Source organism: Halichoerus grypus, chromosome 1, assembly GCF_964656455.1.
Source record: "Halichoerus grypus chromosome 1, mHalGry1.hap1.1, whole genome shotgun sequence".
Lineage (NCBI taxonomy): Eukaryota > Metazoa > Chordata > Mammalia > Carnivora > Phocidae > Halichoerus > Halichoerus grypus.
The window spans coordinates 211,662,228-211,684,360 of record NC_135712.1 but is presented as its reverse complement, the minus strand read 5'-3'; the positions used below and the strand labels follow the sequence as shown (position 1 = coordinate 211,684,360).

General features: G+C 55.3%; 2 protein-coding genes across 14 annotated transcripts; one reads left to right on the top strand and one right to left on the bottom strand.

The window, feature by feature from the left end:
• The first annotated feature begins 1,070 nt into the window (after positions 1–1,070).
• On the top strand, positions 1,071–9,890 carry TRIP10 (thyroid hormone receptor interactor 10). Of its 4 annotated transcripts, XM_036066110.2 has the most exons (15): positions 1,071–1,201; positions 2,375–2,490; positions 2,575–2,631; positions 3,506–3,653; positions 3,732–3,794; positions 4,013–4,117; positions 4,204–4,332; positions 4,902–5,048; positions 5,161–5,355; positions 6,379–6,546; positions 6,805–6,914; positions 8,681–8,813; positions 9,028–9,170; positions 9,247–9,365; positions 9,480–9,890. In XM_036066110.2, the coding sequence occupies exons 1-15, from the start codon at positions 1,178–1,180 to the stop codon at positions 9,626–9,628; spliced, it is 1,806 nt and encodes a 601-aa protein (XP_035922003.1). In that variant the 5' UTR covers positions 1,071–1,177; the 3' UTR covers positions 9,629–9,890. The 4 variants fall into 4 exon arrangements, with proteins under 4 accessions (XP_035922003.1, XP_035922004.1, XP_077912821.1 ...); XM_036066111.2 differs by lacking the exon at positions 6,379–6,546; XM_078056695.1 differs by lacking the exon at positions 6,379–6,546 and having other exon boundaries at positions 6,745–6,914.
• Positions 9,891–10,074: 184 nt separating this feature from the next.
• Positions 10,075–21,515, bottom strand: SH2D3A (SH2 domain containing 3A). 10 transcript variants are annotated; one of them, XM_078056630.1, is made up of 10 exons: positions 20,166–20,277; positions 17,127–17,263; positions 15,298–15,647; positions 14,860–14,936; positions 12,960–13,447; positions 12,722–12,837; positions 12,385–12,559; positions 12,185–12,296; positions 11,648–11,880; positions 10,075–10,734 (listed from the first exon to the last, which is right to left on the bottom strand). In XM_078056630.1, the coding sequence occupies exons 2-10, from the start codon at positions 17,193–17,195 to the stop codon at positions 10,462–10,464; spliced, it is 1,893 nt and encodes a 630-aa protein (XP_077912756.1). In that variant the 5' UTR covers positions 17,196–17,263; positions 20,166–20,277; the 3' UTR covers positions 10,075–10,461. The 10 variants fall into 10 exon arrangements, with proteins under 10 accessions (XP_077912756.1, XP_077912764.1, XP_077912774.1 ...); XM_078056638.1 differs by having other exon boundaries at positions 10,075–10,723; positions 11,648–11,833; XM_078056648.1 differs by having other exon boundaries at positions 10,469–10,723.
• Between the last annotated feature and the right edge of the window lie 618 nt (positions 21,516–22,133).

Genomic DNA, 22,133 nt, shown 5'->3' with positions numbered 1-22,133 from the left:
CGCCCAAGCCCTGGAGCACAGCTCACTTTGCAACTTGAGGTTTTCTAGCTCAGAAGCCACCAGCAGGTGGGGCCAGGTCCCCACAGAGCCATCTGTCCCAGTATGGGCTCCTGGGGCTATCCTCCTGGGCTCCCCAGTATGTGTATTAGTTTGTGTACTGGGAGCCCGGAGGCTTAGAGCCTAACTTGTGCCTGGGGGCTCTGGGACGTCTGTCACCTCCATAGACACTAAGGACCAAAGGCAGGAGAGGATGAGGGTGGGAGCTGGAGGGTTCTCTCCCCTTTCATCTCAGTGCCTTAAAGAGATTAATGAAGTGTGAACAGACTTTTGTGAGGGAGGTGACAGACTTCCAAGCCCCAGGGCCCGAGTGTCTGGGGAGAGGTGGAGTCGGAACCAGGGTCTACAGACCGTGAACCCTGATTGGGTCTAAATTCATGCGACTGGAAAATGGGCAGGTGGAAGCGCGAACTGGTTGAGGGCCGAGGAAAGACCTGGGCCCGGTGCCCCAAGGACGGCCCGTCCTCAGTTTCCCGGCGCAGACTTCGGGAGGGGGGTAAGGCAGGAAGCGGTGGGGGTGCTAATGGACCGGGCCTTGGCAGAGGCGCGTTCTGGGCAGGATCGAAGTCCTCCCATCCGCCCTGTGGCCGGAGGGAACCTGACCATTAGTGGGCCCAGCATAGATGTCTGGAGCCGGGCCGGCCCGCAAGAGCGGGGTGACCTCAGGTTCTCCCAGCGACGGGGTGGGGGGAAGGACCTCTCGGGTTGGGGTTTTAATGTCTTGTCCCTTTAAAGAATGTTTGAAGGAAAAGAGAAAAGTAAGAACAGTCCCGGGCGGGGTAGGGTTGGGGAGGATGGGGTGAAGAAGGGCCCGGGGGATTTGGAAAATGGGTGGGGGTCCTTTAAGGCGTCGGTCCAGTGGCGGCTGGCGGCAACTTTCCTTTAAGAGGGGGCGGGGCGTCCGTTGCGCCCCGCCTCCTGGGGGGTCCCGCCTTTAGGGCGCTGTTCTGGGCCTCCGCGCAGATGGGGGCGTGGCTGGGCCTGCGGGGGCGTGGCCGAGCCTGGAGTGGGCGGGGCCCTGGCGGGCGGGGTCGGGCGCGCCGCTCCAAGCTGAGTCTCCCGGCGGCGGGCGGCGGGGACCGGGCGCGGCGGCGGCGGCGGCGGCTTCGGCGGGAGCAGCATGGATTGGGGCACCGAGCTGTGGGTGAGTTCGATAGGCCTGGCCCCAAGTTCCTCCCTTTCTGGAGTCCAGACCCCCTCCCCCTTTGCTTCTGCAAGACCTTAGCGGGGGCTCGGCGCTTTCCCCCTTCGGAGACCCCTGGAGTCCCCGCTTTTCGCCTTCTTTCGGAGTTTTCCCAGGGCGTTTCAGGACGCCCAGGGCGAAGGGCGACCTTGCAGGAGCTGACTAGGGAAACTGAGCATGGGGTTCAGAGTGAGGAGGGCAGAAGTCCTGGGACCAGGCCGGGGCGGCCGGGCGAGGTCACCTATTTTGAGAACCCTGGCTGGGCGGGCGGCTTATCTTACGGCCCCTGGGTCCCTGCCCGCCGCCCGCCTGTCCGGCTCGGGCGGGGGAGGGGACCCTCTGGCCACTTTCAACCCCACGTGGGACCTAGAAGTTCTGACCGCCCTTTCGGCGCCTCCAATCAACACCTAGGGGCTTGGGACGCTCTGGGGGGGGAGGGGCTGCGAGGCTCAGCCCCCTCCCCCATCTCGCCCCAGGCACTGGGAGGGGCCGGCCCTAGGCAGCCTCTAACCTCTGCTCTGGAAGCCCCAGAAATTTCCCCATATCCTAGTCGGGACCTCTGACCCCTCCTTTTTATGGGGGCGGTGGCATCCCTGGGTTTCTGGGTGCAGCGGGGTAACTAGATTCCTTCCCCCGCAACTCTGGAATTTCTTTTGGAGGTGCAGTGGAGTTAGTGGGGGAAACTGAGTCACATATTGGGGGGGACCCCAGGAAGCATGGCGACCCGGGGAACATGGTGCCTGTCTCCTGGACATTCTGGGGCCCCCCAAACTGCGGCTAACCCTGCCCCTCTGGTCCTGACTCACGCCGGGCCGGCCGGATTTTCCGGAATCTTGGGAGGGGGGATCAGGGGAGCCGGAGCAGGGGGGAGTGGCTCTGCCCCATTCCACACCCCTCTTGGCGGTCTGGAGACGGGGACCCAGTGGTCCGGCTGGGGCCCCGCCCCTGTTCCCTGGCCCTTCCCGGGAAGGGGAGGGGGTTCCCGCCGGTTTCCTGCCTCCCCCCGCGCCGCGCGGGGCGGGGCCGGGAAGCCACACCTTCTGCTCGCTCTGAGCCTTGAAGCTTCTCCTGCGCCTGGTCCTCCGGCCCGTGGGGTCCCAACGTCGTGATCTCGAATCCTCCACCCGCTTCCAGGATCAGTTTGAGGTGCTCGAGCGGCACACGCAGTGGGGGCTGGACCTGTTGGACAAATACGTGAAGTTCGTGAAAGAGCGGACCGAGGTGGAGCAGGCTTATGCAAAGCAGCTGAGGTGAGACCCTAGGATGGATCCGCCTGGGGCTTGGGGAAGCTGTTGGAGGGCTGGGGGCTCAGCCTTTCTGCCTCTCTCCGTTAGGAGCCTGGTGAAAAAATACCTGCCCAAGAGACCTGCCAAAGATGACCCAGAATCCAAGTAAGGATGGAGAGGGATTGCCATGCTAGATTTGGGGGGCCAGGGGTGTTGGTCTCACTTCCTCTGCCGCAGCTAGACTACCTAAGCAAGTCCCTCACCTCTTGCTTCAGTTCCCACCTAGAGGGATGAGCATGGATGCAGGATCCTGATCACCTGTGCTGGAATCCTAAATCCACTATTTTCCAGCCCCACGACTTTGGGCAATTGACGAGTTTTCCATTTGCCTCTCCTAAGGTGAGGGAGGCTCCAGCAGTTACTAAACAAGTGACTCTGGGTAATTGACTTAAGTTTTTATGCCTGTTTTCTTCACCTATGAAACGGGATGATGACGATGACGATGACCATGTAGGGCTCCTTTGAAGATTAACTGAGATAATGCATTGAAGCAGTGTCTAGCCCATAGTAAGTGTCACAGGAGGATTGCGCTTCATTCCAGGCCCCCAGTTCCAGAATCCAAAAAGCTCTAGAAATCAAAAGATTGTTTTGGTAGTTTGGCAGCGGTCTCTGACCTGACCTGACTTAATTTCATCACGTCCTTGGTTTTTATCCCACTTTGTGTGACTATTAATACCTCTCACTGCAAAAATACTTACAGTGTTTGATTACAGGATGCTGCCCCTGACCCCACTGGGGTGATGCATAAAAGATGGTATAAGCATTATGTCCCCTTTCTAGACCTGAAAAATTCTGAGTTCTGAAATGCATCCCCCTGAAGGGTTTGGGGTAAGGGATATGGACCAGGATTTGTGGTTGCTTCCAGGAGGAATGTGTTGGGGCTTTCCCTTTCCCATGTGGAGGTGGGTCCTGGGGCTCCTGGGGAGTGGGGGGGTGGGTACCTGACCCTGGCTCGCTGCCCCTGCCCATCTTGCCGCAGGTTCAGCCAGCAGCAGTCCTTTGTGCAGATTCTCCAGGAGGTGAATGACTTTGCGGGCCAGCGAGAGCTGGTGGCCGAGAACCTTGGCGTCCGTGTGTGTCTCGAGCTGGCCAAGTACTCGCAGGAGATGAAACAGGAGAGAAAGATGGTGAGTGATCCCTGCTCTGGATCTGCCCGGGGACCACTACCTCAACTCAGGGGAGCCTAACCATTTCGGTTTGAACAGCACTTTCAGGAAGGCCGCCGGGCTCAGCAGCAGCTGGAAAGTAGCTTCAAACAGCTGGAGAATGTGAGTCTGTGGGCGCGGGGAAGGGTGGCTCTGGCCCTGAGGAGCAGGCTGACGGTAGCTGCTTCATGCAGCTGCCTGTGTTGTCTGGCCTGGAGCCCCTCCCATGGGTTTCCAGCATGCCCGTTGCACCCCCCACCCCACTTGCTGGGTGATGTCCCCCCAGTCTCTGAAACCTTGCCTTCTCACCTCCTACCTCCTTCTGGCTCTGTCCCTGGTAGAGTAAGCGTAAGTTTGAGCGGGACTGCCGGGAGGCTGAAAAGGCAGCCCAGACCGCTGAGCGACTCGATCAGGATATCAATGCCACGAAGGCTGACGTGGAGAAGGTACCTGTGGGCTCTGGGATGGGCTTGGAGGTCCGGCGGGGATGGAGCCAGAACCTGGCAGCGACCCCTGCCTCGATGTTCCTCAGGCCAAGCAACAAGCCCACCTTCGAAGTCACATGGCAGAAGAAAGCAAAAATGAGTATGCAGCCCAACTACAGCGCTTCAACCGAGACCAGTCCCACTTCTATTTTTCCCAGATGCCCCAGATATTTGATGTGAGTGCCCGCTCCTGAAAGACCCACAAAATTAACCGACTCTTACACATCTGTCAAAACCTTAGCGGCAATGTCCCGATCTCTAAATCGAAAGGGAATTGGAAACAACAGTGAGCTCTGTCTTTACTCGAACTGTGTTTTTCTGCCAGGGATGTCTTTCTTTTCTTCGGAAACTCCTATTCATTCTTCTAAGCCCCAGCTCTAACAACCCCTCTGAAAGGCCTCGAATTTCCCCTCTTCTGCTTTAGCCTCTTCACTCCACTCCACCCTGGGACAGGCAGTACCTGTGCTGGGTGTGGTGTCTGTTCAAAGCCCTGGCTTCATTGTCACCTCCTTTGAGAAGCCTTTCCTGACTCCCTAGGCAAGGCGGGAGCTTCCTCAGACTCCCCTCTCAAATCTCCCCTATCCCATGTCTCTCTGGCCACCCTGGGCTGGAAGTCTCTGTTCGATGCTGTGTTTTCCCCACCAGACTGGGCTCTCAGGGCGGGGGCCAGTGTGGAGCCCCGTCATGTTTGCGGCCTGAATCACCGCTCCTGGTCCCCATTAGCGCCCCTGTCCTGTCTCTGCAGAAGCTGCAGGACATGGATGAGCGGCGGGCTACCCACCTGGGAGCCGGGTATGGGCTCCTGTCGGAGGCCGAGCTACAAGTGGTGCCCATCATCGCGAAGTGTCTGGAGGGCATGAAGGTGGCTGCAGATGCCGTAGATGCCAAGAACGTGCGTGTGGGGTCCTGGGCGAGTGGGCTGACAGGCGGGCGGTTGGATGACCCCAGGCCCTAGTCTTGTCCCTGACTACTCCCCACCCACCACCCCCCGCCCCTCCTCGCAGGATTCCCAGGTCCTAATCGAGCTGCACAAGTCAGGCTTTGCCCGCCCTGGTGACGTGGAATTCGAAGACTTCAGCCAGCCCATGAACCGCGTGCCCTCAGACAGCAGCCTGGGCACCCCCTCCGATGGACGGCCTGAGCTCCGAGGCCCAGGCCGTAGCCGTGCCAAGCGCTGGCCCTTCGGCAAGAAGAACAAGGTGGGGGCCGGAGCCCTTGGGAGGGGGAGTGTGAGTGGGGACAGGGGGGCCCCCACTGAGTCAGCCCCAGCCGCCGGGACGCTGAGTCCTGGGCAGGAATTTTCCTCTTGGCTGTTGGCCCGGGCTGGAGGGAAGGGAGGCGGCCCGGCTATTGGCCTGGGAGTCCCCCAAGGCTGAGGGGGGTGCAGGGAGGGGGCCTGTGGTGTCTGTCTGCTGCTTCTTGGGATGCTGGGAGAAGACCTGCTTCTGGGATTCAGGGCTGGATGAGGGCTTAAGATACTCGCCCTGAGGACTCCCCTGGAGTCCATCCTGCCAATGGGTCCTTGGGCCCCCGACCCTCAGGCTGTTTTTTCTTGGGATTTTTGGTTTATTGTCAAGCACATAGCTGGACGCCCCTGTTTTATACCTTAGACACCCCCCCCAGGTTTATATCTCATGACCCCGTTACATACTTTTGATCCCTCTTGACATATAATTTGATACCTCTCTTCACTTTGTACACGGGACTCCCCAGCTTCAACCCCACCTGTGACCCTTTTGATACTTCATGCCTTCTACCTTTCCCTCTGCTTGCCTCTGACCTCTGTGGCCATATACCTGTCTGAGATCTTGATTCCCTGAATGCATCTCCCTGTACCTTCTAGACTGTGAGCCCAGAAACCTGGGTGGACAGAACCCTGGGCCTCCCTGCCCCCCTCCCCTTCCCCCAGGCCCCATGCTAGGTACTGGATATAGAATTCAAGGGAGAGGTGACATACGGGGGTAGGGAGGGGTCTGGCCTTCTGGCTCACAGTCTAATGCCCTCCCCACCACCTCCCAGATTTTTGTGTTGCTCTTTGCATGCATTTTCTGTATGTGATTGTGCATCTTGAGTTGTGGTTTTCTTACCGTTTGTTTTTTTTTCTTTTCTTTTCTCCATTTTGTTTTTTCTTTTTTCTTTATTCCGTCCGTCCGTCCATCCATCCTTGTTCTCTACATCCTCCCACCCCTCCTGACCCACCCCCTCCCCTGCCCCGCCGGTAGCCACGCCCCCCACCCCTCTCCTCCCTGGGGGGCCCCCTGCCCTCACCATTGCCTAATGGACCCCCATCCCCCCGCTCCGGCCTCGACCCCTTGGCCATACTGAGTGAGATCAGTAAGTCAGTCAAACCGCGGCTAGCATCCTTCCGCAGCCTTCGAGGCAGCCGTGGGGTAAGTGAGGCCTCCGGGGGAGGAGGGGGCAGCCCCAGCCTGCCCAGCGGCTGGGTGGCGGGACCCTGGGCTCGCTTCCTGCCGCCAGCTGGGCCCCCTCCTCCGGTTTCCAGACCCGGACCTGCTTTGCTCTGTGCATGGCCTTGCCCCCCAAGAACATTGGGTGGGGAGGAAGGTGGACTTGGTGTGTCTTCGCAGTGTCTTAGAGCCTGGAAGCTGAGTATCCCTGATCCCAAACTCAGTCTTCCCACCTTGCAGACAGTGGTGACGGAGGATTTCAGCCACTTGCCCCCAGAGCAGCAGAGAAAACGACTTCAACAGCAGCTGGAAGAACGGAATCGTGAGCTACAGAAGGAGGTCGACCAGAGGTAAGATTGGGGGCAGGCAGGCAAGAAACAAAAATAAAAGGATAAATGAACTATACTGAAATGGTACTCTGAGCTCTCCCGAACAAGCCCCAGGCACTCGTGGTTTTACAGGTGATTCCTACCACACTTAGAAGGAAACAGTTACTTCGCCTCTTACACAAGTTATTGCAGCAAACAGAAAAAGTGGAAGCTGCCAGCTCATTTAGGAGGCTTGGTGGAATCAATTTCCGTATCTGTTAGCGAGAACTCGAGAAATTCAAATTCTGGGCTCATTTTACTTCACTAGGATCTTGGATGCAGATTCCTAGCCAGACAAATCCAGTGATGTATTTTAAAAATAATGTTCCATGTGATGGGGATGGTTGCACAACAGTGTGGCTGTACTTGATGCCACGGAACTGTACACCTAGATATGGTTCAAGTGGGAACTTTCATGTTAATGTGTATTTTACCATAATAAAAACATAACTTTTTAAAAGACAAGTTATGAACGATTGGGTGTTATCCCAGTAATGCAAAGATGGTTCAATATAAAAACATCTATTAGTCTCATTTACTACCATATTGGCTAAAAGAAAAAAAAAAACCCACCCATGGTTATCTGCTTAATAACTCAAACACTTAAAATATTAACAATAAAAAAATCTGCCAGACTGAAAAAAAGAAAATCTGTACTCACTTCTTCCAAGCAACAAGATCCTCTTCCCACTCCTCTTAAATAATAGGAATGACGTTTGCCACTTGGGGACGGGCAGCCCAGTTCTCTCTTGCCTTTTTGCATAGAACCTCTTGTATAAAACTTTTATTGTACGAAGCTTTTATTGGTGTAAAGTTCCATTCGGAACCTTGTAGTTCCTGAGTCTTTATTTTTATTTCTTTATTTATTTTAAAGATTTTGTTTATTTATCTGAGAGAGAGAGCACAACGTGTGGAGGGGCAGAAGGGGGAGGGAGAAGCAGGCTCCCTGCTGAGCCACCGACATGGGACTCGATCCCAGGACCCCGGGATCATGACCTGAGCTGAAGGCAGATGCTTAACCGACTGAGCCACCCAGGCGCCCCGAGTCTTTATGATGTAGGGGTGAAGGTAGCATGCTTTGGAGTCAAGACAGGCTGGCCTTGAATTCTAGCGGTCCCACCTCTCTGCTTGTTTTCCCATGGCCTGGATGTGGTATTAGGACTGGAAAGAAGTTGAACCCAAGTTTGACATATTCCAAGGTCTATGCTTGTTACTACTACTGCCTGTATCTATAGTCTTGGAGGAGACAGGGATCAGGGACTAATGATAATAATACCGAACATTTATAGAGTGTTTACTGCGTGCCATACACTATTTCAAATTCTTTACGTAGATTCACTGGCATTCCCAAGTGAATTCCTGAGACTGTGAGCCAGGGCAGAATCCTGATGGTCTTGTGTAGGGCTATATTCTGATGGCTGGAACAGTGACTGGTATGCAGTAGGTAGTCAATGTGTATCTGAATAAATAAAGGCACCATTCTAATCTTTGCAGCCACTTACATGAGATATATGCATCATTATCCCCATTTTCCAGATTTGCGTACTGAGAGGTCCCGTAACTTCACCCACACTCACAGACAAGGAAATGCCCAGACTGGGATTCGAACCCAGGCAGTGAAGCACCAGCGTTTGTGATTTAACCACTGTCTTGTCTTGCTGTTGGCTCCTTGAAACATTTTTTTTTTTTTTTCTGCTTGTTAAGTCATATGGGACTGTTCTTTCTGATCTGTGTCTATGTCATCCTAGAGAAGCCCTGAAGAAAATGAAGGATGTGTATGAGAAGACACCCCAGATGGGGGACCCTGCCAGCTTGGAGCCCCGGATCACGGAAACCCTGAACAACATCGAACGGCTGAAATTGGAAGTGCAGAAGTATGAGGTCAGGGAAGACCCTGGGGAGGGGTGGGGGCCAGCGGGCCTAGCTGAGTCACTTCCTGGGGGGGGGAACAGGGAGGTGTTGGGTGGGGGTGGTGCCCCAGCTGTTTCTCATCACAGCCTTGGGTGTGCATGGGTGATCTCAGGAAACCTCCAGGCCCAGAGCGGGCTGACCCCGGAGCCCTGCCCTGGAACTGACTGTGACTCCCTCCTCTCAGGCTTGGCTGGTGGAAGCCGAGAGCCGGGTCCTGAGCAACCGGGGGGACAGCCTGGGCCGCCACCCCCGGCCTCCAGAGCCCCCAGCCAGTGCCCCTCCAGACAGCAGCAGCACCAATAGCGGACCGCAGGATGACAAGGAGAGGTGAGTGGAGGCCAGAGTGGGTCTGGCCCCAGGACCTGGGAGGCCTGTCCTGACCTGCTTTGTTCTCCCCAACCAGCTCTGAAGAGCCCCTCTCCGAGGAGGGTCAGGATGCCCCCATCTACACGGAGTTTGACGAGGATTTTGAGGAGCCGGCATCCCCCATAGGTCACTGTGTGGCCATATACCACTTTGAAGGTGAGGACAGCTTGTGGGTCCCATCAGCTGCTTAGGGGGTGGGCGGTGTTTTTGGCTAGATTGTGTTTACCTTCACCTGAAGCAGATCTGAGCCCACTGCCCCTCCCATGACAGGGTCCAGCGAGGGCACCATCTCCATGGCCGAGGGTGAAGACCTCAGTCTCATGGAGGAGGACAAAGGCGATGGCTGGACCCGGGTCAGGCGGAAACAGGGAGGTGAGGGCTATGTGCCCACCTCCTACCTCCGTGTCACGCTCAGCTGAACCCTGCCACAGGCGGGAAGAAGGGGGCTGTTGGCTGCTGCTTCTGGGCCACGGGGGGCCCCAGGACCTACGCACTTTATTTCTGCCCCCGTGGCTTCAGCTGAGACCTGTGTAACCTGCTGCCCCCCACCCCCCAACCCACTCCTCATCCCAGACGGACTCGCTGTGCCTTCTACCATTGATGTACATACTCGTGTTTCAAATCTATTCTTCCTGCCGCTGGGCTAGGGCCATTTTGTTTTATATAAAAAAATTCTATAAAGCTTTTGGAGTCTGTGCCTTATTGGTAGATTTATGTACTGGGGCTGGATATGCAAATGACGGCCTCCTTCCTGGCCACAGAGAGAATGAAGAAGGGGAGGTAAACTCGGGCACACCTTGGACAAAACTTCCCTGGAGTTGGGTGCTTGTCTGTGACTTCAGTATAGGAAGAAAAGCACCAAACATCCTTTCTGTGTTTACCGCAGCTTTACTGAGAAAAGGCAGTGTTGATTGAGCACCTGCCGTGTACCGGGCATTCTCCACCCACGATACTTGAACACAGCTTTAATCCCCCATGAAAACCCCTAGAAAGTACACAGCCTCCCTTTTACGTTGAAGGCAAGCACAGACAGGTTGAGCCATTTGCTAGAAGTCACACAGCTCTTAAAAAGCATTTGAACTCTGGCTTCTGAGTAAGAGATCTCTGCAAGTTCTCTTGCCATTAAAAGCCTCATGTTGCCCGTTTGTAAGATAGGTGTGTGGGGGTGGGAGGTGGGATAGGGCCTCCAAACACCTGGATTTTCTAGCGTGGGGGAGGAGGCTGTCCCTCACCCTAGGATTCATGTACACTTTTAGGGATACAGTATGGGTTTTTGCAAATCTGTGAGGCAGAATGTGGGTTCCCACTGCGATTGGCTATGTGAACAGCTTGGGGCAACTTCCTTGGTGTCTGCCGGGATTCCCCAAAGCCTGGGTGTCCCAGTGTGAAGAAGGGGGTCTGTGCTTTCAAACATCCGGCTCCAGGCGCTGCGAAAGGACACTGAGGACGCGCTGGAACTTCTCGAGACGTGTGGCTTGCGGCGCCCCCACGCCTCGGCTTCCCCAGAGGAGCCTCTGCACAAAGCCTGTGGTCAGGGCCTCCCTCAGCTGCGGGTTCGGCCGGAATCCTGGGGGCGGGGCCAGGCGGGCTGGGGGCGGGGTCCAGGCTCCTGCCTCGCCCCACCCTGCACCTGCCTTTTCTCAGAACTTTGTCCCAGCAGGGACTGTGGAGGGACTCTGCCCAGAAGCTCTGCACAACTGGGCGGGGTTCACGGGGAGGAGGCGCTCTGAGTCTCCGCAGGACTGGGGGTGGGGCGGCCAAGGAGCTCGGTGGAAGCATACTGTGCCAGGGTGCATGGGGGCAGTCTGTTCAGTGCGTGATGCTAGGGGTGGGGGAGGGGCTGTGCCTGGGGATGAAGCCACTTGGGGGGCAAGATTTGGAGTCTGGGCCGCCCAGTGCGACACATTTTGGGAGAGGTTGAGCCATGTTGGAGAGAGAGAAGTGCTTAGGTCACCAGCGAAAGCGGAATAAGCCGGGTTGGGGATTCTGGAGGCTGGGCTGTCCCAGGACCGGAGGAAGGTTTGGCTCTGAACGCAGCGGGGGCGCTGTTTTACCAGGTTGAAGGACTGACTCATCCTGGAGAGAGCTAGGCCTTGTAGGAGGGGACCGAGATCCTCTGGGGGCAGGGCCAGTTCAGGTGGGAGCGGGGGTGGGGGCGTGGGGGCGGGGAGTGGGAATCTGTGGACGTGGCTCTGGGGCCGGGGGCCAACCCTCTTGGGGTGGAGAGCACTATTGCTGTCAACACTGTTGGCTGCGACTCGGACTTGGGGTGAGAACTCCCCAGAGGCCAGGCCGTCCCAGTTTGGGTGGGACTCTGGGAGGCGTGGCGGGAGGCTCTGGTCCCTGGCCTGGTGGGTTTTTGGGTACCCGGTTAGAGCATGCGGGGTGCTCGGGAAGTCGGGACCCTCTGGCCGCAGGGAGCAGAGGGGAGCACTCACCTCGTAGGCGCCGGGCCGCTGCCTCACGGAACTTGGGCGCGTCCCGGGCCATCTGACGCGCCCGGTGCAGGGTGCGCAGCAGCCGCTCGCAGCTCTCGTCCAGCGGCCCCGGGAGCTCCTCGCCCTCCAGCAGGCGCACGGCGGGGACCACGTGCGGCAGCGCCACCTCGCCCGGCTCGCAAGGTCCTGTGCGGGGAAGGGCTCTGAGCTAGGCTTGGGGCAGAAGATGGGGCCTAGGGTGAAGAGGGTGGAGACTGGGTCGAGGCGGACCCTAGGAGTGGAAGCCCAGAAACACTGGTTCCAGCCTAGCACGAGCAGGACTGGGTCAGGGAGGAGGCCTAGGGCGGGGGCGGAGCCCAGGACAGAAACAGGGGCGGGGCCCAGGGTTTGGGCACTCCCGGACCGAGCCGGACGCGATGGGCGGGGCCTAGAGCGAAGAGGGTGGAGTCTATGGTGAACGGACTTGAAGTGCGGGGCCTAGGGCTGGATTATGATTCTGGCTGGAGCGGGTGTGGAGCGCCAAGGGATGCCACTCACCGGCGCCCTCATCCAGTGCCCGCATCAGCGGCTTCAGCTCCTGCTCGAAGGCCAGCGCAGCATCGGTGTGGCTCCTTCTGAGTTGGCGCCACGTGCGTTCCAGCCGGGACACCTGGGGGAGGAGCCCTGAACATGCTGCCTCTTCCCTCTTCCCCATCACCAGCATTCAGGCTTCCTCCTCATTTCTGCTTCCCACGCACCTGGGGCATGAGCAGGGCGCCCATGACCGCGGCCAGTCCAGGCAGGTCCCCGGCCGCCCCCGGCCGCAGCGCCAATGCCAGTTCCACCAGGCCCCTCAGGGTGGCCGCGCGCTCCTCTAGCGGCCCCGCGCAGCCCAGCACGGCCAGCGCCCCCGCCAGCGCCAGCGCGTCATGTCTGTGAAGGTGGAGAGCAAGGGTCTGGGGGCAGTGGGAGGTTTGTAACTCGGAGGTGAGGGGCGTGGGGGGGGGAGTAGCTTTGCCCATCTCACCTCCTCCCTGGGGGTCCTTGAATGGGGGGAGGTTTGAAGACCCTGGGGATTCCAGGTGGCTGGCTCACCTCTCCAGAAGTTCCAACCTCAAGCGATGCCCATGGGGAAGTGTGAGCAGCTCCAGGCCAGAGGCGACCCCCATGGCATCCCGCTGAGCCTTGGTCACTCCTAGGAGGCCTGTAGCCTGGGCAGGGGGTTAGTGGGGAGGTCAACCGAGCAGAATGAGTATATGGGTGTGAGGTGCTGTTGGGCCTTGGCCTGGCTTCAGCCCCTGTCTGGGGAGGAGTGACCAGGTAGGTGACCCACCTGGCAGTCTACCAATAATAGGTGCAGGGCCGTGCTCCCAGGATGGTGCTCCAGGAATAGGTCACGGAGAGTACTCAGGACTTTGGGTTCCAGGGGCCGATTCTGGGGGCCCAGGAGGCAGAAGGGGTTGTTAGGGGGCCAGAAGGAGACCTCGGCCTCTGGTCTTGCAAAACTTCTGTTCTCTTCCTCCTCTTCTTCATTGGCTTCCCACCATGGTGGGGCCTCTGTCTCTGGGCCACTGTGGTCCGGGGGGGTTCCCTGGGCACTGGGCACTCGGGGCACCAGCTCACAGTATGTTGGGGGGCGTCCAGATGCATCATGCAGCAACAGTGAGGGTGTTCGAGGTGGTTTGGTGGGTGCCTTGGCATGAAGCTGCCCATCGGAGGCCCTGAGGCTGTGAACAACGCACCCCAGAGGAGCTGGGGTCTTCAGCAACATGGGGTCACTACCCATCCGAGGGAGGGCACATGTGGGCACAGCGGAGGCTCCTAGGAGTCAAACAAGAGGGAGTGAAGGGGGTACACAGAGAAGAAAGCCAGATGGGGTGGGGGGCTTCATGGGCTACCAACCTTCTGGTTCATCAAGTCAATAACTGGGTATCCTGGTGTGGCTTTGAACTAAAACTTCACCAATATAAATGCTACACACTTATCAATGGTCTGAAAATGAACTTTTTTGGACACTTACATATGAAATCTGAATGCTACAGTTTAAATTTGAATTCTTTGTTTTTGCCCCTCTGATTGAAGATGGTAAGCACTGACGTACAAAACTAAAATAGAAAAAAAATTATTCAAAATTCACAAAACTACAAAAGCATCAAAGAAACTGCATTTATCAAACTTTCAAATGATGTCTTTTGTTAAGTTTGTGGCATTTTTGCTTCTGAGGTTATTAGAACTTAAAGCTGCACCCAGACTTTTGGGAGATGCTGTATTTACTGAGCATATAAATAGACCCTCTTATAGAGACTTAAAACCTTCCCATGGTTCTAGCTCACTCTGAGTAAAGGCCAAAGTCCTCACAGTAGCCAAAAAAGCCCCCCAAATCTGAGCTCCAGATGGTTCAGCTCCACTCACATCCTTTTGGTTGAATGAACAGTTCAAGTTCTTGTTTTGGCCCCAGGACTGCACTGGCCGTTCCTTCTGCCTGGGCCACTCTCACCCTCCAGATATTCACATCATTTCCTCCTTCACCTCTTTCAAATCTTTCTCCATGCAGCCTGTCCTGACGACTACTTAAAATTGTAATACTCCCATCCCCTTATTCCCAATCTCCCTCTGTTCTACTTTTAAATTTTACCCCAAAGCAGACTCATTTTTTGTTGTCAGTGTCCATCTTCCTCCAGTAGGACATCGGCACCACTTGGGCAGAGGTCTTTGTCTTTCTATTGAGTGATACATCTCAGCACTTAGTACAGTGGCTGGCAGTGAGGACTCGTGATGAATGGTGGGAGGGGAGGCAGGGCAGATGGGGCACACAGGGCACAGGGAAAATCCTCTTTTAGGTAGGATGGCCAGGGTCAGCTACTTTGAGGAACTCAAGTTGAACGAGACGGAGTCAGTCAGGAAAAGATCAGGGGAATGGGCTTTTCCGCGGCCAGAACAGCAAGTGCAAAGACCCTGAGGCAGGAACAAGACTGGCTGGAGTGAGGAGGGGGTGTGGCAGGAGTTATGAGAGAGGTTAGCCGTGGTCAGACACATAGAGCTTCTGGGAATAATCATAGACTCCCCCATTTTTAAGCCCCTACAAAGTGCCTGTGGATTTCTTAATCACCATGACAATTTTGAAAGCCTTGTTGTCCCCAGTTTCCAAGAGGTTAAGTCACCTGCGCAATATCAGTCAGGCAGTGGGTGGCAGAGCAATCTCCGAGCCACGCGCTGTCCTGGTAGACCCTTACCTGGTCCAGGGTGGTCTTCTCTTGACCGCCCCATGTGCTCCAAGCCTGCGGGCTGACTGTCACTCCGCTTCCTAGCCCTGGGGGACAGAGATGAGGGAGATGTGTAGTCCCACCCTGAGCAGGGCAGCCTCCACCGATGCCCAGAACACCCTCTATCTAGTCACTCAGCACCAGTGGACCCCAACCAAGGTGATCTACCCCCACGGGACACCTGACAGTGTCAGGAGACATCTTTTGGTTGTGACAACTAGGGGGTGGGGTGGAGAGGATTTGACAGGCACCCAGTAGATAGAGACCAGGGATGCCGCTCAACATCCTACGACGCACAGCACAGCCCCCCACAATTAATCCAGGCCCAAGTCAGCAGTGGTTAGTGCACAGGTGGAGAAACTCCGGGGGTGTCAGGTGTCACTGGAGAGGTAGAGAGCCTGTGATTACCTGGGCAACTCTATCCAAGCTGGGCTCCCTAGGAGGGTGTCCTCACTAAAGCTGCGTCGAATGGGTCCTTGCCGTATCACGGGCCTGGAGGCCACGGCCCCTGTGGCCTGGGACAGTGGACGCTGCCCGGTCACATAGCTGCGCACCAGGGAGGGCAGGCTTGGGAAACGTTCATCCTCCAGCTGAAAGAGAGCTGTGGGCCGGCCTGGCCGGGGACGCAAGGCCACACGGAGCACCTCGAAGTGTAGGGCTGAGCCCTGCCAGCGGCAGGAGATCACTGGGTGGCCCCCCCGGGACCTGGAGGCTCGAACCAAGAAGTCCCCATCTTGCTGTAGGAGGGCCTCAGCCTTCTGGGGGTGGAGGACGGGGGGTAGAGCGTTTAGCCATGAGCCCAGATCAGCAATTCATGGTGATTCCTCACCCCCATCCCCCTACCCAAGAAAAGCCACCCCAGAGACTGGGTGGTTTGCCCCAAACCAGTTCCTGTTTTCTCACGGGCACACCTCTGGAGTACATTTCCCAGGCTCCCTTGCAGTTAGTCACCATCTGACACAATCTGGCCAATAGGATGAGGGCAGAAGAGCTGCCGGGAATGTCCCGACCTAGCTCACAAAACCCTCCTGCACAATCCTACAGGTTCTGTCCCCTGTCTGTCAGGGGATGTCCCCAAAGCCCTGGTGGAAGGCAGAGCCACAAGACAGAAAGAGCTCGGGTCCTGACTGACTTCTGGAGCTCCACGTTCCCCACTCCTCAACCAGCTTGTACTGTAGCATGAACAAGCCCATAAAGATCTGTTGTGTTTAGCCAGGGACATCTTGGGGGTGCTGCCAGCTGACCCTGGCTAATGGAACGTCCAACCTGAGTAAATGCACGAGGCTTGGTAAACAAACATGGTTTCGAAAAGTGCCCTTTGCTGGATCCTTCCAAACTGATTACGGCCTGGAAATCCTCCTTTATAAAAATGTTCAAGCAGTCCTATGCCAGCCATGGTGGCTGGTGTTGAAACAGGGGCTGGGGGCCGCAACACCAGAGGGAGGCAAAGCGGAGTTGGTGATGGGAGCTGGGGACTGAACAATACATATGGTGGACACATGTAGCCTTTCCTACATGCCAAGCACTGCTGTGGGTATAAAACATAGGAACTCATTTAATCCTTTACCAAGGTTAAGTGGTAGATACCATCATCCTCATTTTACAGATGGGGAGACTGGGGCCCAGATAGGTCAATTACCTTGCCCAAGGTCACACAGAATGGAAGTTGTAGGGCTGGGATTTTAACCACTAAGCGATACTGACTCTCACAATTTGATTGGATGCCCAGGGTCCCAGGACTCCTGAGGGTGACAAATGAGTTGGAGATGAGGGTGGGGAGATTTGGGTTGAGAGTGAGTGCTCAACACCGACTGAGCACTTACTGTGTGCCAGGGCCTTTCTAGACCCTGGAGACACAGTGATGAATGAGCCCAAGGCTCTGCCCTGTGCTGTCTGGTGGGCAAGACACACAACAAACGCACACGAATGAAGAAGATAGATAATGTCTAAGAGCAATCACTGAAGGTGATAAAAGAGGGAGATGGGGCCCTGGGGGCCACAGGTGCCTGGGACCCAGATGGAGAGACAAGCAAAGCGAAGGAGTCGGGTTGGGGAGCATGCCATGATACCAACCAAGCTTCAAGACAGTCCCCAGACCCTCAGTCACCCCTTCCAATAGACCTTGACCATAAGTCCCTCATCCAGGATCCCAGCCGTCCTCAGAAGTCCCCAGTAGGTCAAGGGCGGGAGAGGCTCCCTATCAGATGGTGCTGAGGCCCCGCAGGAAGCAGAGATACCTGACGGGACAGCGGGCCGTGGTACCAGGGCTGGTTGGCAAAGTCCTCTCCATCCTGTTGCACCTGCATGGAGCTCTTGGGGGCAGAGGGTGCAGGGGCAGAACTCTGTACTTTCAACAGTCCTCAGTCTTCCACACCTGTAAAATGGGAATAATTATTCCTGCATCCTAAGCTTCCTAAGTGGCTGGGTCAGCCCTTCCTTCCATGTTCCTCTTAGTTTTGGAGACAGCAGCCTGCATCCTATCAACCTTAAAATGCAACTCTCTCTCTCTCAACATATTCTAACACATAAACATATTCTAAACATATAACATATAAACATATTCTAAATGAAACAAGTTACTTATAGACAAAAATATATGTACACTAGATTTTGTTTATATACATATGCTAGATTCATATATATACCTCATATAAAATTGGGCTATGATTAACTTTAATTTAGAATTGGCTGTGATCTCATGGAAACAGTCGTGCATTCACTGGGATGCCTGCAAAGGGAGAAGACCTATGCATTGCTTTCAAATGGAATGCAATTTTTATGCAGATGACGTGATGCTACTTTTTAGAGAAATTTCATTAACTAATTCACTCAAACTAATATTTATGGGGTGTCCACCATGTGCCAGGTGCTACTGGGCACTGGAGGCCCAGCAGTGAACAAAATAGGGGCATCCCTGCCCTTGAGGAGCTGCTGTTCTAGTGGGGGAGACAGCAATTAAGAAAATAAATAAGCAGATGAAGGAATAGATAGATCAGAAAGAGATAAGTGGAAAAATAAAGCCAGGGATGGGATATGAAGATTCAAGTGGTGGAGATAAGATTTTCCATAGGGGAAGGTCTAAATCAGTAACAACTGGGAGGATTTTGAGATCTCTAGCTTCTAAGCAGTGTATGTGCACACTCAAGAATTCTTAAGTATCTAACCCATACATGGCTTTCCAATGTAACACCATTTTTTTTTAAATTTTATTTTATTTAATTAATTTATTTTTTTTTAAATATTTTTATTTATTTATTTGACAGAGAGAGACACAGCGAGAGAGGGAACACAAGCAGGGAGAGTGGGAGAGGGAGAAGCAGGCTTCCCGCGGAGCAGGAAGCCCGATGCGGGGCTCGATCCCAGGACCCTGGGATCATGACCTGAGCCGAAGGCAGACGCTTAGCCGACTGAGCCACCCAGGCGCCCCTAAAATTTTATTTTTTATTATTATATTTTAAGTAATCTCTGTGCCCAACGTGGAGCTCAAACTCATGACCCTGAGATCAAGAGTCACATGCTCTACCAACTGGGCCAGCCAGGTGTCCCTTCAATGCAATACCATTTTTAAGGACATTAAAAAGTCACATTTTGTAGAAATGTCAGCAAACAGCAATTTGGCATTTGCAGATTTTTAAATTTTGGAGCCAATACGCTTTGTTATTATTATGGCCAAGTTTAGGTCTCTGACATTTGGGGACTCCCTCGATACTGTGCAGGCCTCAGGCCGTGTGTGTCTCAAGTGTCTGGTGGAGAAAACCTGCCCTGGATGGGAGGGAAGCAGGAGATCTGCTTCTCACTTCCTCTACCCCTAAGGTGTTCTGGGCCTGGCCGGCTGTGCAGGGAAATAGCACCAGGATTCTCTCATCCTGAGTCAGCAGGGCCTTGAGGGCCAGAAACAGGCAAGAAGTTCCCAGGCCCGCCCCAGGTAGCTGTAGGGGCGGGGAGCTGGGCAGGGACCTGGCTCCAGGTGCTGCATACCTGAACACCAGGTGTGTCTCCTGTGGATGCCTGTGTACTTCCTGTTTGTCATCTGGGCCAGGCCAGCCTCTGTCTTGAGTCCCCCAACGTCAGCTTCCCCTCGTCCCTCTTTAGTGGGCACGCAGGTGGGTCACTGACAAGGCTCTGGTTAGTTTGGTGGAGGGGAGTTTGGAGGAGGGGGGAGCTCAGAGTGGGCACAGGTTAGACAGAGGCCAACGAAATCATCCTCCTGCCCTTCATCCTTTGGAATAATTTCTGGATATTTGGGCAGGGGAGAGAGGAAGGGAGCAGAATCAGGAAGAGGGTGGGGGTAGGGGCAAACATGGAGAAAAGAAGGGTGTTATTCATACCCTATAGACCACACCTATGTGCACACATGTGCAGGGGGGCAGCCGCCTACACATGGACACATGGACACAGTTAGACACGGGTACTCAAACTTGACATTGAGCAAACACTGATTGGTTGAGCACTTACTATGTTCCAGGACCTGTTCTAGACCCTGGAAAGACGGTGATGAATGAGATCAAGGCTCTGCCCTGTGCTGTCTGGTGGGCAAGACACGAAATAAACAGCACACAACGAATGAAGAAGATAATGTCTATGAGTAATCACTGAAGATGATAAAACAGGAACGTGTGATAAAAAAGACTGGAGGAGGCAGCTACTGTAAATAACATATGTCAGGAAGGTCTCTCCCACCAGGTGACATTGGAGCTGAGCCCTCAGTAAAGGGAAGGAGACAGTTACACAAAGGTTCGGAGAAAGAGCAGTTCCAGATGCGGGGGTGAGAGGGTGGACAGCAAGTGCAAAGGCCTGGGGGTTAATAGAGCTTACTCTCTACATTTTACGGCATCGAGGAAGTCATTGTAGCCGGAATGCACTGAGCAAGCAGCTAAGTGGAGAGCAGCGAGGTCGGCAGGGGTGAGACCATTCTGGTGGACCCCAAATTCTCATCTTAGCGGGATGCAATGGGGGTTACGGAAGGGTTTTAAATGAGGGAGGGGCACGATCTGGTTTGTGGTTTAAAAAGATTACTCAGGCAAAGTGGAAGCAGGGAGGCTTTTCGTGTCGCACAGGAAGCACGCTTAGAGGTGCACTCCCAGGTACGCCCAGGTACACGGACACGCGTGACGCACAGCGACCCAATCAGGCACTCGGCGACCCTTCTACGAACGCTGCTGCTCCTGGACCGACACCCAGATTCTCCCTGCAAGCCGGTGGCCCCACCCGGAAAAGAGAGGACTCCCCACCCCAATAACCCCCGATCCTGGATGTGCCTGGGGCCCCTCACTCACCTGGGCCGGGACCCGCGGAGCTGGTGAGAAGCTGGGGCCGGGCCGAAGCCGGAGGCTCTGCGGCTCCCAGCCCCTCCCTCCCCGCCCCAGCCGACCCCACCTTCTCTGGCCGAGCCCGGTGGGTTACCGAGCCAGATCACCTGGCCCCGCCCCCGAGGACTCCGCCTCGGAAGGTGGCCTCCTAGGCTCTCACCCGCCCTCTCGTCCCGGCTCCACCCTCTTAGAGCCGTTCTCGGCGCTAACCACGCCCCCTTTGGAGAACCTCCCCCCTCCCATAAACCACGCCCCCTTGGGAACTCCGTCTGTCCCTTCCAGGGGCCCCCCCGCCTAGAACGTCGCCCCGCCCCCATCGGATGGCAACGCCCACACGCTCCTCGCCCCTCTTAGTCCCGCCCCTTCGAGCTCGGCTCCTCCATTCCCCGCAGACTGGTCCTAAGTACCCCTGACCCCTTGGGACGTGGGGAGGGTGTCTCTCCTCACCCCCCCAGGGTACCTCGCGGGGACAGGGCGGCCCTTTACGGGCTCTCTTGCAGCGCGGGGGTGGCGGCTGCTGTGACGTAGAGGTGCGCTTCCTCCAGACCGTCCCGTTGGGTTTCCGGGAAGGGAACTCCAGTGGGTGTCGGGTTTTGTGGAGACAGATGCGGGAAAACACGACAGCCTCTCCACTGTAACAGCACGAGGGAGATGAGCTAGACTGGGGGGGGATTATGGCCGGGGGAGACATTCAGGTGGTTTCCTTGGTGGGAGGTGGGAGGGGGGCTTCCATCGTGATGCTTGGAGCAAGCATGGAAAGGTTGGGGGAATGGATCTGGAACAAGAGGGAGGACGGTCTGGCCACGTTTATTGAGGGCTCGCAATAATAACAACAGTATTGAAAGCAGTAGCCGCCAATTAACACTTGTTGGGCACTTACTGTGTGCCAGGACTGTCCCGCTTCCTTGACCTGCTTCAACGCATTTAATTTTTACATCGACCCCTCAGTGAAGTAGGTACTATTTCCATCACTCCCATTTTCCAGATGCAGAAACGGAGGCACGGGGCAGCTAAGCCATTTGCCCAAATCGACCCGGCTTGTGAGTGGCGGAGGTGGGATTCATACCTGGAGCCCTGGAGCGCCATTCTGCCTTCCTCGCTTTCATCCGTGCAGCCCCACAATCTCTGATCCCTACCAGAATTCTAAAAACGGTGAAGGTTGCTGTCATCCATTTTACAGATGAGGAAATAAGCGCCCGGGATGGTTGGGGATGAAAAGTTTCGGTGCCTGTGGGATCACAAAGCCGGTGATTTCCAGGCTCGGCTTTCCCCCCGCGAATGTGGAAGAGGCTCGAGGCTCAGGAAATGCTGAGGGGAGTGTCTTTTCCTTGACCTCCTCCCACCGAGTTTTGGAGCGGTCGGTGGGGGGCTGGGGGGGTGGGTGGGGTGTGTGTGGTATGTCCACTGAAGGAGGCTAGCGCCCCCTAGTGATTAAAGGGTTAAAAAAGAAAAATCCAAGGGGCGTGCCTCGTGAGATGGACGGGAGTCTATTCAGCCTAGTGGGGTGGAGGTGGGGAGACAGACCTTGTAGACGAAATGATTTCAGGTAATGATAAGGTCTACGAAGACAGTAAATGTTCGCTAAACGAATGGATTAACGAACGACACCATCGAAGTCTATAAGGAAAGAGATGGTGGTGGCCAGGGCCATGGCAATAAATAAATGAATTTGGGGATGTTAGAGGTAGAGCCAAAAAAAGCTTCCAACCATTTATTTATTCATTCAACAAATACTTACGGAGCATGTATTTATGCCAGGTGCTGGGAACATATGAGACAGAGATTTCTAAATAGACAATAAAGAAATAAATATAATAAAATATCAGGTTTGTTGGATGGTGATCAGGGCTTAATGTAGGGAAGTGGAAAAGAAAGTCTGTGATTTGAAATGGAGAGATTTGGGAAGATTTCATGAGCAGGTCACATTGAGCAAAG